At 47.9% G+C, this 14773-nt stretch overlaps 2 protein-coding genes across 5 annotated transcripts in view; both read right to left on the bottom strand.

The window, feature by feature from the left end:
* LOC129351936 (protein-methionine sulfoxide oxidase mical3a-like) overlaps positions 1–8955 on the bottom strand; it is a 16155-nt gene extending 7200 nt beyond the window's left edge. The window contains 21 exon segments of the mRNA XM_055020793.1: positions 918–1077; positions 3188–3274; positions 3479–3565; positions 3709–3861; positions 3950–4012; positions 4091–4191; positions 4306–4500; positions 4568–4735; positions 5227–5320; positions 5420–5546; positions 5617–5732; positions 5808–5903; positions 5905–6063; positions 6404–6504; positions 6578–6733; positions 6808–6909; positions 7133–7249; positions 7321–7528; positions 7612–7953; positions 8687–8728; positions 8927–8955. Coding sequence (XP_054876768.1) covers positions 918–1077; positions 3188–3274; positions 3479–3565; positions 3709–3861; positions 3950–4012; positions 4091–4191; positions 4306–4500; positions 4568–4735; positions 5227–5320; positions 5420–5546; positions 5617–5732; positions 5808–5903; positions 5905–6063; positions 6404–6504; positions 6578–6733; positions 6808–6909; positions 7133–7249; positions 7321–7528; positions 7612–7875 — 2554 coding nt within the window. The 5' untranslated portion in view covers positions 7876–7953; positions 8687–8728; positions 8927–8955.
* A 2512-nt stretch (positions 8956–11467) lies between these two features.
* LOC129351911 (snaclec coagulation factor IX/factor X-binding protein subunit B-like) lies at positions 11468–14676 on the bottom strand. 4 transcript variants are annotated; one of them, XM_055020741.1, is made up of 9 exons: positions 14396–14676; positions 13236–13449; positions 12876–13159; positions 12756–12785; positions 12617–12682; positions 12443–12537; positions 11927–12052; positions 11752–11851; positions 11468–11640 (listed from the first exon to the last, which is right to left on the bottom strand). In XM_055020741.1, exons 3-9 carry the CDS (start codon positions 12922–12924, stop codon positions 11570–11572), a joined length of 537 nt encoding a protein of 178 aa, XP_054876716.1. In that variant the 5' UTR covers positions 12925–13159; positions 13236–13449; positions 14396–14676; the 3' UTR covers positions 11468–11569. The 4 variants fall into 4 exon arrangements, with proteins under 4 accessions (XP_054876716.1, XP_054876715.1, XP_054876717.1 ...); XM_055020740.1 differs by lacking the exon at positions 13236–13449 and having other exon boundaries at positions 12876–13038; XM_055020742.1 differs by lacking the exon at positions 13236–13449 and having other exon boundaries at positions 12876–12942.
* Positions 14677–14773: the final 97 nt, after the last annotated feature.

Here is a 14773-nt window from a genome sequence, read left to right as displayed (position 1 = left end):
CATGGGGGTCCGACGAGCCGCATGGGGCCCGATGGGCCGCATGGGGGCCCGATGGGCCGCATGGGGGTCCGACGAGCCGCATGGGGGCCCGATGGGCATCATGGGGGCCCGATGGGCATCATGGGTGGTAGATGGGCATCATGGGGGTCCGACGAGCCGCATGGGGGCCCGATGGGCATCATGGGGGCCCGATGGGCATCATGGGGGCCCGATGGGCCGCATGGGGGTCCCCCTGGTAGTTCCTGAACCTTGAACCCCACACAGTCCCGGTTTGTTGTTGCCTTGGAAACTCAAACCTTTAGTTCATAAAGTCGATGATGAATAAAAAAAGAAGTGAGCTCATCTTCAGCCTTTATGGTTAGCCTCATTATGCCAGCTAAGCATGACCTTTGACCTTATAAATATGTTTGTCCTCAGTGTTGATGAGTCGATCTGAGCAGGGAGGTTATAAAACTGATCCAGCAGCAGAACTTCCTGCTTTTTAGTGTGAAAGTAAATCTGATGTGTTGGTCTCCATATTGTCCTATTTCAGCAGATTATGTTCCAGTTACTGGTTGCTATTTTGGTCTCAGATTATCTGCCAGCAGAGCTGTGGTTTGGTGATGCTGCTGATGGAAACGCAGTCATGAGTCGGCTGATTAAAGCTTCGTGTCATGTGAGCCTGGAGGTCGTCAAACAGCTGCTGCATCACCAACCCAGACAAACAATAAATGATTAAAATGCGACTGGATCTGGATGATGCTAATAACTCAGAGTTCAGATGAACTGATGAGACATTTAGATTTCCTCACTCGTACCGACTGACTCCTGTTTTCAGGAGGATCGAAGCTGTTGTTAAATTTTCTCTTTTAAAAAAAGCGACGAGCGACAAATGTAGCTACTTTTTCCAAAAGGTCAGAGGTCATCTGTGAACTGACCCGAGTCCTGGTTGTAGCTGTAGGAGACCAGCCTGAGGGGGGCGCTGCAGGAATCACAACGGAAGCAGCTGCGATGGAAGAAGAGGCCCTCTGCGCTCAGACGCTCCATCACATAAACCTTCTGCTTGCAGAAGAAACAGACGTCGCTTCCCACAGAGACCTGCAGGACGGAGACACCGATTGGACAGGGGGACAACAGAGAGACAAAGACCCGAGGACGGAAGGAATCAGAACCGGACAGAAGAACAGACGAAATAAATATCCTCATTCTCCACATTCATAACTTTATTTTTTTTACTGAAGCAGAACCAGACCAGAGGCTGCCGCGTTCTCCTGGGTTTGTGAGAAACTGGAACCGGGTCGGATCTCTGCAGCTCCTCCAGAGTCTCCACTAGCCTCTGGGCTGCTCCACCAACCACAGAGGAAAACAGTTCTGCCTTTAACTCTTGCAGATCTGATGATTCTGATGGTTTCCTTCCACTCAATTTTCTATGAAGGCACCACTCCTGCCCTCTAGTGGCCATTCCACATAAAGATGAAGAAATCTTCCAACCAAGCTACTCTGCTGCTGGCGCTGAAAACGGCTGGTTGTCTGCTCACCCAATGAGCAGACAACCAGCCAAGTACATCTGAAGACACTTTGGACAGACAGAGAGGACGTGAAGGGAACAGGGAGGACATGAGGGGACAGAGAGGACGTGAGGGGAACAGGGAGGACGTGAGGGGACAGAGAGAATATGAAGGGACAGAGAGGACATGAGGGAACATAGAGGACGTAAAGGGACAGATGGGACATATAGGACAGAGGGGACATAGAGGACATGAGGGGACATAGAGGACCTGAGGGGACATGGAGGACCTGAGGGACAGAGAGGACGTGAGGGGAACAGGGAGGACGTGAGGGGACATAGAGGACGTGAGGGGAACAGGGAGGACGTGAGGGGACAGAGAGGACGTGAGGGGACAGAGAGGACGTGAAGGGAACAGGGAGGACATGAGGGGACAGAGAGGACGTGAAGGGACAGAGAGGACTGAAGGGACAGAGAGGACTGAAGGGACAGAGAGGACGTGAAGGGAACAGGGAGGACGTGAGGGGACAGAGAGGACATGAGGGGACAGAGAGAATATGAAGGGACAGAGAGGACATGAGGGGACATAGAGGACGTAAAGGGACAGAGGGGACATAAAGGGACAGAGGGGACATAGAGGACATGAGGGGACATAGAGGACCTGAGGGGACATGGAGGACCTGAGGGGACAGAGAGGACGTGAAGGGAACAGGGAGGACATGAGGGGACAGAGAGGACGTGAGGGGACAGAGAGGACGTGAGGGGAACAGGGAGGACGTGAGGGGACATAGAGGACGTGAGGGGACATGGAGGACATGAGGGGACAGAGAGGACATGAGGGGACATAGAGGACGTAAAGGGACAGAGGGGACATATAGGACATAAAGGGACAGAGGGGACATGGAGGACCTGAGGGGACAGAGAGGACGTGAGGGGACAGAGAGGACGTGAAGGGAACAGGGAGGACGTGAGGGGACAGGGAGGACATGAGGGGACATAGAGGACGTGAGGGGACAGGGAGGACGTGAGGGGACAGGGAGGACATGAGGGGACATAGAGGACCTGAGGGGACATGGAGGACCTGAGGGGACAGAGAGGACGTGAAGGGAACAGGGAGGACGTGAGGGGACAGGGAGGACATGAGGGGACATAGAGGACGTGAGGGGACAGGGAGGACATGAGGGGACAGAGAGGACGTGAGGGGACAGGGAGGACATGAGGGGACATCACAGTTAACTGATCTAAAGTCCTGCATCTTCAGCAGCACAATCAGTGTTTCTGTTCTCACAGGACAAACTAAACGAACCAATCAGGATCGATCCTCCATTAATTCAAAGTGTTCAATGGCGGCCATCTTTACTGAGGTCAGACTTCCGGTCTGGACTCTCTGCTGCTGATTTTTGCATTTCTGCTGCCAGTTTTGCTGGAAGCTGCTGCAGATGAACTGAAACTCTGATTGTGGAAACATTGTGGGGATTTCTGGTCCGGCTGCACAAAGTGCCCAGTCAGCAACCCGTCCAGCTGTCAGGGCGGTTCGGCAGGCTCCCGGGCCCATCAATAGGAACCATTCATGGGGTTCAGCTGTAGTGGGTCACATGCGGCGCTGGGGACGGTTGCAGCCACAGGACACAACAAGACAGAGGACAGAGGAGGCCCGGCGGGTCGGACCGGGTCACGTGACGTCACGTCCAGCACCAGTACCTGCTGGTCCCGGTTGGCGGCCCACTGAGACTTGATCCTCTCCCTGAAGCGGAAACTCATCTGCTCCTGCTGGAGGGTCCGCTTCTTCTAGCAGAGAGAGGAGAGGGCAGCGCAGAACCGTGAGTCCGAACCGTGAGTCCGAACCGTGAGTCCGGCCCGAACCGGGCAGGTTCTGCTGGTAACAATAAATAATTCTCCCGGAATAATTGACCCTTTTCACTTTAGCATTGAATCCTGATGTGAGCTGCAGGTCTAACAGAATCAAAATGTCCGGATTTTACTGGGTTTTACCGGTCTCCATGACGACGACTGAACAGGAGGCGTGGCCTGCGGGAGGTCTGCGGACTCCGCGGGAGGGATGCTGGACGGGGCCCCCTGCTGGTTATCAGGTGGAATCACATTATTGGGAACAACACGCTAGTTTGGCATGTGGTACAGGTGACGTCATGGAGGGGAGCTCCAGTCTGTTTCCTGTTTACATCATGAGTCGCACTGCAGACCCAGAGCCCGACTCCGCCCACCTGCTGACGAAGAGCAGAAGAAGACGAAGAGGTCACGCAGGTCGCAGAGCCCTCGTCCAGCTTTGCCTGCAGCTGATTGGCCATCAAACGAACTCTGGAGCGGCTGGTCCCACCCACAAAGTTCTCATCAAAGTCACCATTAAAGTCACGTGACTGGAAGACAGAAAACAGGAAGAGATGAAGATTTGAGACTGTAGATGGAAAAATTCAAAATGTTTCAATGCATCCAGAGGTAGCTAACCTCCTGCAGCTCTCCACTCTCCAGATTCATCCTTCTGCTTTTGCCCAGAGCGTCTCCATCCTCCTGCAGAGGTAACAGGTCAATACTGCGGTAAATCTGAGACAGAACACAGCAGACATGATGAGAAGGAGCCCCTGGTACCTTTGGGTTTCTCTTCTTGGATGGACTAGTTCCCAGTCTGCTGAGGAGGGAGGCTGGAGTGAAGAGAGCTGCTCTCAGATCAGCATTTTGACTCAGGGAGCCTGAAACAAACGCCAACACCAGCTGCTTCACTGATGCTGAGTTTACTGGACTCAGCTGACCTCACATCAGTTTGGGTAAAAACATGTAAAAGCTGTTGCAATGTTCGGTCTCACCAGCAGGGCGCAGTAACTCTTTGTGCAGCTGGTAGAACTGACTCAGGTACATCACCATAGAAAGAGAGTCTGGTTCTCCAACAGACATCTCTTCCACCGTCATCAGAGGTGAAATCCCAAATTCTTCCTCAGCCACGTCAAATGCAAGGCGGATGTTTTCCTCCACTGACGACTCGTCCAGAGAGTCGAAAGTCTCTGAGATTGGACAGTTTCAGGTCAGAACACGATCAGTCTTCTGTGTTTTAATCACAAGCCTTAAAACATGACTGTCGAGTGTGTTACATCAGATCTGGTCGGCATCGGTGGATAAGAGCACAAAGAGCAAGGCCACTCTTCCAGGAAGTAGTCAGATCACAAACAGCGACACCTCTATAACCATTAGTCTGGTGCTGACACCAAGTCAACAGCTGATTGGACTGAGAGAAGGACTCTGAGAAGGAAATGAGATGGGAGACCAAACGAATTAAAGACGCAACACTTTCAGAAAGCAAATAAAGTTTGGACATCTGAGCTTGATCCTCAGCTGTGGTCCAACCAGCACTGCACCCTGCGTCAAGGCTCCATATATAACAGTCGAGTCCTCAGGTAAATGGTACCATACATTTTTTCTCACTGTAAACGGCCCCCACCCATAACCTTTGGATAAAGGTCTGGACTCTTGGTTCTTACTGTTGTTCCTGAGTCCAGGTGATCTACCTGATCTGACTGAACTTGATCCTGAAGTAATTGTAGAATGATTGTACTTTACTGATGTTTCATCGAGAACCAATGTACCTCTAAAGACCCAACCAGAGTCAAAACAAACCAGGTGACCCAGTGTTTGGGGTCACTTGGTGCCAGGTGAGCAGATCTCAGGTAAACCTGTGACAATGAGCCAATGGATGAACATTCAGGTAACAAAGGTTATGAAAGTTAAGTCACCTTGGCTTGAAAGTCTGGGGGAAGGCAGCCGGATAATATGACTCTCACTTGTGTTTAGCCCCGCCTCTTCACCTGTGTCTACCAGGTGTCTCACCTGGCAACCAAAAGAATATCAACATGAAAGATAAAAAGTTTTCAGTGCCTTTATTTTAAAGACAACATGAAATAACGTCTCAGCCTGTTGTGTGTTCACCTGAGCAGGTGTGACAGTCAGAGGGCTGATGTTCACGTATCTTGTCCCTGGATCTACGGTGAACAGACTGATGCTCTTCTGCATGTTCTCTGGAGTCGTCTGAGGCAACAGACGGTACAGACTTTCCCTAGGTGACAAAGATCATGTCAAATCATAAGGCAATTCAGAAGGTAAATCATGTCCAGGTGAGCTCTTACCTCTCAGCCAGGACATCGAGTGGTGCTCTACCCTGAGCCCAACTTCTGATCATCCAGGCTGAATCCAGAGCTGATAGGAACCCCCGTGCCACACCTGTCCCCATCGGCCAAAAGGGCTGTAAACATACAGAGATCTGTTCTAATCATGACTGACTGGTTGCATGTCTTTGTCCAGAAGACACCTGTCTCACCTCCAGCAGACTGTCTCCAACCAATGTGACCAGCAGCTGGTGTCCGTAGCGCTGGCGAATCAATGCAGCATTTTCTGATGCATACATACACAGGTAAGTCGAACATGGCGACGTCCGGCTGACCGTAGTGGTTCATGGCGAAGTCCAGGATTGGCAGTTGGTGATTGGTGGAGAAGTCTGCGGCCTCACGGGCGTATGCCTGCAAAGCATCCTGGTCCACATTCCCTCGAGAGAGGAGCTCTGTGTCTGGAAAGTCCTGAAGGAGGACAGACTCATGATACCTTCAACTCAAAGTTCTGTTGATCTTTGACTCCAGGTGTGATGATTTGCTTTTGTGACCACAGACCTAGCTTACTACCAATGGAGTGGCTACAGGTGAGCGATTTACCTTCTGTGTCTCTGTTACCTTTAGAAGGACCTGAGGTGAGATTACCAGTGAAGAGTGTCATAGTGTATGTTGTAAGTATGTTATTACCTGTAATAATGTGTCCAGGAGTTTTTCACTAAAGTTACTCCAGGTGTGATCATTTTTCCTTTTAAGTATCTTCAAGGTAACTCTCACCAGTGACTCTATTTACTTCAGGTGTTTTACTTACCTGTAGAATGACTCCTTTGTCCAAGAGACTCTGTTTCTTTGCTGTCATAACAAAGTAGTGCGTGTCGTCTTTGTAGTAGACGATGTTCTCCAGGTCAATACCTGAAACCAGGTTTTTATGTTAGACTGAGTTCCAGACCAGGTGTCTCAGTCAGACCTGCAGGTTCAGACGAACCAGTTTCTTGCCGCAGCTCCTGAAAGAACCTCTGGTTGAAGATGAAAGCCACTCCACTGATCTCTTCCACTTTGGCTTCGGCTGAGGTGTTTCTGTTTTTGAAGTTGGCTGTGATGGCGATGGCCAGTTTCCCCCTGAACTCCTTACGCCTGAAACCTGATCACCAGAAAATCTGTCTCATCCAGGTCCAATCATAAACGGCAGAAGGACTGATGTAAACGTTTGAAAACCTGGCAGCGTGTTCCTGCGTCCATCTGCTCCAATTATGACGTCGAACTCCATCTGACTGACTGGGTGGGGCTTTGGTCTCACCTCCATCCTCCAGCCCTCCTCTGGACAGATGATAGATCAGTTTTATTCATAAAGACGTAACTTGAATTTCAAGCCTTTCAATCCAAACATTTCAGCTTTTAGTTTATTTAAAAGCTTAAACTAACACAAGAGTCTGAGGCTGTTTTCTCTGCTACAAAGCTTTAGATTCTTCAGTGTCCTTCATGAAACTGGTTGGTTGTATTTTCTGCCTACACCCTCTTCCTTCAACCTCCCTGGCCTCACTGTTTCTGTGCTGGTCCTCTGGTGGCTCCACCAGCTGCTTGAACTCAACATTGACATGAACCTCAGCCCCCAGGAGCAAGGCCACCTTCAGCAGAATGAGCTGCAGCTGTCGAATACCTGCACACAGGAGAGAGGTGGTTTGGACACTATCATCATCATCAGACAGAACCAGCTGGTCAAAGACTCACTGATGTGGTCAATGGAGCCTGCACAAAACTTTCCGTAGAACTTTTTTGCCCCGAGACCTCTCAGGTCGTAGATGGTGAAGGGCCAAAGGTGGAGCACGTTGTTTCTGGAGAACGAGTCCCTTTTCTCCAGGACTACCACTCGAGCTCCCATGAAGCAGAGCTCCACCGCTGTTCTGAGGCCACAAGGCCCAGCCCCGATGATCACACACTGATCAATCAGAGGGGAGACAAGCTGACCAATCAGAAACAGTTTGTCTAAATGCATCGTTCGAGAAAACGGTAAAGCCTCACAGTCATGTTTCTGCAGACCCGGCCCCTCTGGTACTCCTGCTGTTCTGCCCTCCGGTCCAGTTTGGCCCACAGAGCATTGGCCTTCCAGTAGTTGAGCCGCCGTTTGATTGGTTGGTAGAGAGGCTTTTCGGTGGTGCTGTGATCCAGCTGCAGATGTTCACACAGCTGGCTGAAGCAGCGCAGCACCGCCCTGCAGGTCGTGGCTGACACAAACTCATCAAACAGCTCCTGTGCTTGGCATTCTGGGTAAGACTCATCTCCCATGGTGATCCCTCAAAACTGCAGGGCATCATGGGAAGGGTGTCACCTGTTGGTGGGTCCCAGCTCCTCTTCTGACATCAGCTGAAAGGTAAAGAAGGAAAAGTTCAGACTTCTAACCTTCAGACAAAGGCTTTTAGGTTTTTCACTGTGACTCCGGGTGAGTGCAGAGTAGATTTTAACAATTCAAATGAAACTTTAGAACATGCTCCAATAATCCTTTTACACTGGATTAAAACTCTATTGTAATATAATCTGCCAAAGCAGCATCTATGTAGAGATTTTGAGATGTCTGCAAGATTTTAGTGGGATCTTAGATTCTTGTGAGGTGTTTGTAGGGTCTTATTGAGGTCTTTGATAAGTTTTGGTAGTCTTTGAAGAGTCTTTGTAAGATTTCAGGGTCTTTGTGAAGTCTTCAGGGAGGCATAAAGAAACCTTCACTGCATTGAAAAGCTCTTCTGCAGTGAGCTGGCGTTGGCTCCTCATCTCATTCTCATGCTCATGTTTAGAGGTCCTGGTTTACAGCCTGACGGAGGTTTATGGCAGTGTTTGTGACGTCGGGAAATGACAAATAGAATGTAGTTAAGGTACTGTTGGTTATTTTGGGGACAAGAAGAACCTTTTTAATGTACCAGGAGTCAGTTTTTGGTCATGTTCTGATGGGTCATGTAGGTCAAGAAGAGCAATGGAAGTCTTCATCCAGAGTGAAATGGAGGCAGGGTTTGGTTCCACAGCAGCATCCAAAGCTCTGAACATTTCAGAGCTTTGATCAATCGATCATCTGGACAAGCACAAGACAGATTACCTGCAAACCTACCGAGTCTTGGACAGACGGAACACCTGCAGCCAAGCGGGGATCCTACAAAGGTGTGAGGAAAAGTCAGAGGCTGTAAATAGTAGTAAAAGGTAATTAACTAATGGTAATTAGTTTTGATTCCTCTTTAAGTTCAGGTGTCATTGAACAGTCCCAGAGGAATGGAGCCAGATCTGATCCAAAGTTTATGGAGACGAAGTTCTGTCCAGCTGTGTGAAGTCGCTTCAGTATTGAAGTAATCACCTTAAACAAGGCAAGTTGCTGAGTCCAGTGTCCAGAACCTCCGCTAGTGGATCTCTAACCTCCAAACTGAGAGGAACAACATCCAAATATTCAGGAATCTGGAGATTTTCAGCAGCATAAAGCAGATAAAGCTTCTCCCTCAGCTGCGATGATCACATGACCGAAACAAAGACGCTCTCACACACAGCCGACCCGTCCGTTCCAGACACCGGCTCACAGCCGGCCCGCCATCTCCTGCTCATCAGGACCAGAGGTCGACTGACCCGGGTCAGCCAGGTCCAGACAGCAGGAGCTAACCTTCGGCTTATTTCACCTCCGCTGACCTGCTTGAGCTGCAGAGTGAAAACTGACCTGGAGAATCTCTGCAGGTCATCAGCAGAACCAGCTTCACAGAAAACATGACGAGACCCTCATGGGTCTATTGGATCAACTCATATTTCCTGAATAAGACTCCTCAGTGAAGGTCAGAACTTTAACTTCATCATGGCTCTGAGAAGATTTGACTGTCTAACATTTAGATCAAGAAGTTTTGCAAATGTCTGAGCGTCAACATTCAGCTTGAAGTGTGAAAATGGGTTAAATATACTCACATGTCAGCGTCTCCGACCGCCTGCAGCTCGTCTGACTGCTGCTGCTCACTGTTAATCCACCCTAATCACACACACTCTGTCACACACACTCTGTCACACACACACACTCTCTGTCACACACACACTCTCTGTCACACACACACACTCTCTGTCACACACACACTCTCTGTCACACACACTCTATGTCACACACACACTCTGTCACACACACTCTATGTCACACACACACTCTGTCACACACACTCTCTGTCACACACACTCTCTGTCACACACACTCTCTGTCACACACACACACTCTGTCACACACACACTCTGTCACACACACACACTCTGTCACACACACACTCTGTCACACACACTCTGTCACACACACACTCTCTGTCACACACACTCTATGTCACACACACACTCTGTCACACACACTCTGTCACACACACACTCTGTCACACACACACTCTCTGTCACACACACACTCTCTGTCACACACACACTCTGTCACACACACTCTATGTCACACACACACTCTGTCACACACACACACTCTCTGTCACACACACACTCTCTGTCACACACACTCTATGTCACACACACACTCTGTCACACACACTCTGTCACACACACACTCTGTCACACACACACTCTCTGTCACACACACACACTCTCTGTCACACACACACTCTCTGTCACACACACTCTATGTCACACACACACTCTGTCACACACACTCTATGTCACACACACACTCTGTCACACACACACTCTGTCACACACACTCTCTGTCACACACACTCTCTGTCACACACACATTACGCCTTTCTATCTGGAAGGACTTTGTTTTGGCTTCCATTCATTTCTAAACCCAGACGTTACTCCACCATAACAAACTCAGCTTTGGGCCCCATAAGGAGCAGAAGGGCCTCATAACTTAGTATTAAAGCACAAATACTCACATCAGCTCTCACAGGACAAACAACCACAATGTCAGAGGTCAGGGGGCGGGGTCAGACATTAGCCCCGCCCACCAGTGTCAAGCAGAGATCTAATTCTGATCAGAGTTAACGAGCTTAATGAGAACCAAGCAGCAATCCCGTCTTATCCTGATCTGAGATGTAGTAAGAAGTCTCAACACCAAAAGCGCCACCACCAGGATGAAGTCAGTACTTACACTCATAGCATATATTTCTACTGCCAAGAAGTTTGTTTCTTTACATTTGGTTAAAATATGCTTGAAAGTATTCACACCCTTCTCAATAATCAATAGAGAAACTTGGAGCTGCAATCAGAGCTTTCCCAGCTTCATGCCTGGTTCTGATCATTTATCTTCACTGATGAGGCTGGAAGGTCTCCTTACCATCACCCTAATCATTTACTTGCCCCAAAATGTAAATATTATTTCCAGTCAGAAAAAACATGTTGATCAAGTGTAAAGGTCCATTAGAACAGAACCAAAGACCCACTTTAAGTAATAAAAGTTTAATTTTATGTTAATCTCTGTGTATGTCCAGAGATTAACATAATCTCTGGACATACAATCTCTGAATAGTACATACACAGGAAATATTTTATATGTGTATAAAATCCAATGAATTTGTAATTGTTTAATTACATTTAAAAATGATTATTTCAGCGCACTGTGAAATAAATTAGTGTCTCTTTAAATGGACTCTAGCCTCTGATTGGTCAGCCTGCAAGTTAAAATCAGACCAAATTATATTAACTAGGCATCATTTGACACCGCCCACTTCTTACAATGGGGATTATTAAAGATCCTCTTTAGCAAATATATACATTAAATAACTGATTATGTATAATACTCCATGTTTTGCTTGTAATTTTGATATCTATAGGGTTGTGGCACTCTTGGCCCTCCATAATAATGGTATGGTTTTTATATTTATTGATTTGTGGCACTGCTGGACCTCCATAGGATCAGGAACTTCAGTCCATCCAACATGTTTAAACATTTTATTGACAAGAAACAGTTTCATAAAAACAAACATTTGTCCACAGTGATAACGGAGCGAAGAGAGAAGAGGACGTTTCAGCTCATCGGTTAGCAGCCAAACGGGTTCTTGAAGCAAATGAAGGGAATGTTTGTGGTGCACTGAGTATTTGCCCAACCATCTGAAATAAGATGAGACCAATCACTGACCCGCTTCAACATAACCACAGCAGAACTTCAAATGGACCTCCAGCAGCTGATGAATGAATATTCAACCAGAGAGTGAAACTTACGGTTCGAGTACATGAACATGCAGGGGTAGCTGGTACCAGATGAATGTTGGTACCAGTTGGTGTAGTGGAACCCGTCCCGATTGATCCACAGCCAGCGGTTCTGAAGGCAAACACAGGAGGTGAATGAGTGACGGTCTGACTTACTCAGAGTGAGGAGGGTTCATCCGGAACGGACCTGCAGGTAGAATCCTCCCAGCCAGACGCTGGACTGACCGGCGGTCTGCATCATCTGCTGCAGGAAGCTGTACTGCCGAGCGCTGACCACGGAAGCAAGATGGCCGCCAAAACTGTTACACTGTTCCTGTTGGACACACAGTGAGTTCATGTAAATACACATGTACAAGACACTAACTAAATGTTTAGCTCTCACTCAATGCTTAGCCAAGAACTAATAGTTCAGCTGACTGAAGTAACCCTAACCAAGACCCAGCCAAGCCTGAAATGACTTCAACTAAAACTGTTGAATTTCTGAAATTCAACAGCAATTCTTGATGTTCTCAGCAACTCAATGTTGCATTTGCATATGAGCGCTACTTAATTGTTTCCTAAATTATTCATTATGAGTCTTCATAATGAAGCTGCTGCCACCGAGATTTTACTCATCATTTAGGTAAAAACTGCTCCCAAGACTAAAGCCTCAGGCCACCAGTCTAAGCCAAGTCTCCATGTTTCCTCCATGATGAGGCCTCACCTCAGCATTGTACCAGGACTTTGGGGAGCTGAAGTACTTGTAGCAGCGACCTTCATACATGAACCAGAATTGAGGGCAGAAGTTGTAACGAGGATCTGCAGAGGAAACATGGAGGAACCATCAGCTGGTGGAACCAATGAAACCAGAGAGGGAAGAAAAACCAGGAACACCCACTTGCCGAGTCTGCTCCTCCTTCTTCTTCTTCGGCTGCTGCTGCTGCTGATTGGGCCTCGACTGTTTCTGTGGAGAAACCAGAACATGTCAGAACCACAGAACTCTTCTACCTTCACCACTAATGCTGAAGCTCACTGACCTGCAGGCAGCAGCTTGTCTTCCGCCGGAGCTGCAGAGGAAACCACAGAACGATGAACACATAAAACAGAGAACAATAAACACATGAATGCTGCGTTGTAGAGTCGGGTTCGGTCCAGACCTGCTAGCACAGCACTCAGCAGAACCAATAGCAGCAGGACGGGCTTCATGGTCTTTCAGACGTCTTCCTTTATGTAAAGAGAGTTAATGCTGGTCTGTGGAGGAGCCAGTCCTTATGAAGGCTGGAGAAGCCCCGCCCCTTTTGGAGAGGCCCCGCCCCCTGTCTGTAGATGATTGGTAACAGGAAGTAGTTTTAACTGGAAGTCCTGATCAGATCAGTTATCATGGTGTGACCTCCAGCTGGACCCGAGGACAGAACCGGTTCTGGTCGGATGGGGTGAGGGCCTTCAGAGGAGAATCAGCCACAGCATGACGGCTCCTCCACCGTGCTCAATAATGAGATATTGTAACAAATATTCACCCTTCGTTTTCCCAGCTGGCCGTCGTCTATCTGGTCCCACAGTTTACTTTGTGATGAGGGACAGAGACGTTTCCTCCAGTGGCCATGTTGGTATCGCCCAATGGTTGCGATGGAAACACTGCAGTGATTTCTGGAGATCTTACATCCTCGATCATCTAGCTGCTGCAGTGCCATGTTTACTGCAGCAGTTGCTTGTTTGTTGAAGTATTGCCTCCTGGGGCAATAAAGATTGCCCCCAGATTAACTGGCAGCAGTGCTGGTTATCTACCTGTGAACTATAAAGTCTGTGACCTTGGCTCGTCTCCCAGGGTTTCACGTTTTTTCTTACTCATTTAACTCTTATAACAAACAGGAAATTACAGTAAGCAGTGAAGGTTCTACTGCTCACTGGAGCGGGTCCAACTGGAGCAACTCATGGTCACGTTTTCTGTTTTTACTCTTTGATGTTACAGCAGATACGTCCACTCATGTTTCTGCTGTAAAGTTTATTGGTTTTATGTCTTATTAGCTTCTCAAAAGTCAAATAAAAATGTACATATTTTCAATCAGACTGAAATGGCTTTATGATTTATTAAAGAAAGAATTTAACAGAAATGATACGTGAAACCGAGACGTTCTGCAGTGAACTGGTGAACATTGATTAAAAGAGTAACTTTACTAAAGGTTCTGTCAGTGGCCCGCGGTTCCTCTGTTTGGACCAAAACAAACTGTCCAGGACAAAACGGAGCGCCGCAGCAGAGGCTTGATGATAGTCGAGAGAAGCGACGGTACCAGAACGGTGGAGCATCTCCAACTGGAACCAGTCCAAACAGGTCTGGTTCCAGTTGGACCCAGTGTTGACCACACAGAACAACATTGGGTCAAATAAAAATGTACATATTTTCAGTATGCACATATGTATCACAGGGATCAGTTAAATGAAATATTTCAGATTATTCAGAATCAGACCAAAGCAAACGATTTTCTAATGTCATCCAGTCAGCAGTTCCTGTGGCGTTTTATTGGTCAACAGGTCAGAGGTCATGAAGAGTCAAACTGTTCCGGTAAGTCTACAAAAAATCATGAAGGAGTGCGGCTCCTCCTGCTTCATAAACAAACTGAAGATTTATAGACTGATATTTCACTGCTGGTCGGCGTTTATGAGCTCACGTTCTCCTTACCGGATCAACCGGGCCGAGGTCCAGAAACGCTTCCAGTCAGCAGATTTCAACAGGAATCAGGGTGGCACCAACTTCCTGTTTGCCCAGCAGGAACCAGCTGGTCTGGAGATCTTTGCTCAACAGCAAACCATCCGCAAACATCTGAACAGAAGCTGAACCAGAGCTAAGAGAGAAACGCTGAAGCTTCAGTTCAGATACAGACAAATTAAAACTCCCTCTCTCTGACTCAAACATGACTTCAGATCATGGTCTCCCAGCTGCTGCTTTCTCACTTCCTCAGATTTTCATCTGATAACATTGGTATTCTGGGGTGTTTACTTTTGAAATGGAAGCAAAGTTTATTTTAAATAAGTTTTACGGTGCTATTGTCACTCTTGA

Source organism: Poeciliopsis prolifica, unplaced genomic scaffold, assembly GCF_027474105.1.
Source record: "Poeciliopsis prolifica strain line A6 unplaced genomic scaffold, Auburn_PproV2 SCAFFOLD070, whole genome shotgun sequence".
Classification (NCBI taxonomy): Eukaryota; Metazoa; Chordata; class Actinopteri; order Cyprinodontiformes; family Poeciliidae; genus Poeciliopsis; species Poeciliopsis prolifica.
This window is presented reverse-complemented; position numbering and strand designations above follow the sequence as displayed.

Excerpts from the sequence above, each read along its gene's own strand:
- LOC129351911 (XM_055020741.1), bottom strand. The coding sequence starts at position 12,924 with ATGAAGCCCGTCCTGCTGCTATTGGTTCTGCTGAGTGCTGTGCTAGCA. Across the intron at positions 12,786-12,875 it reads GCTGAGTGCTGTGCTAGCAG|CTCCGGCGGAAGACAAGCTG; the intron begins GTCTGGACCGAA and ends TTTCCTCTGCAG. Across the intron at positions 11,852-11,926 it reads TGGGAGGATTCTACCTGCAG|AACCGCTGGCTGTGGATCAA; the intron begins GTCCGTTCCGGA and ends GTTTGCCTTCAG.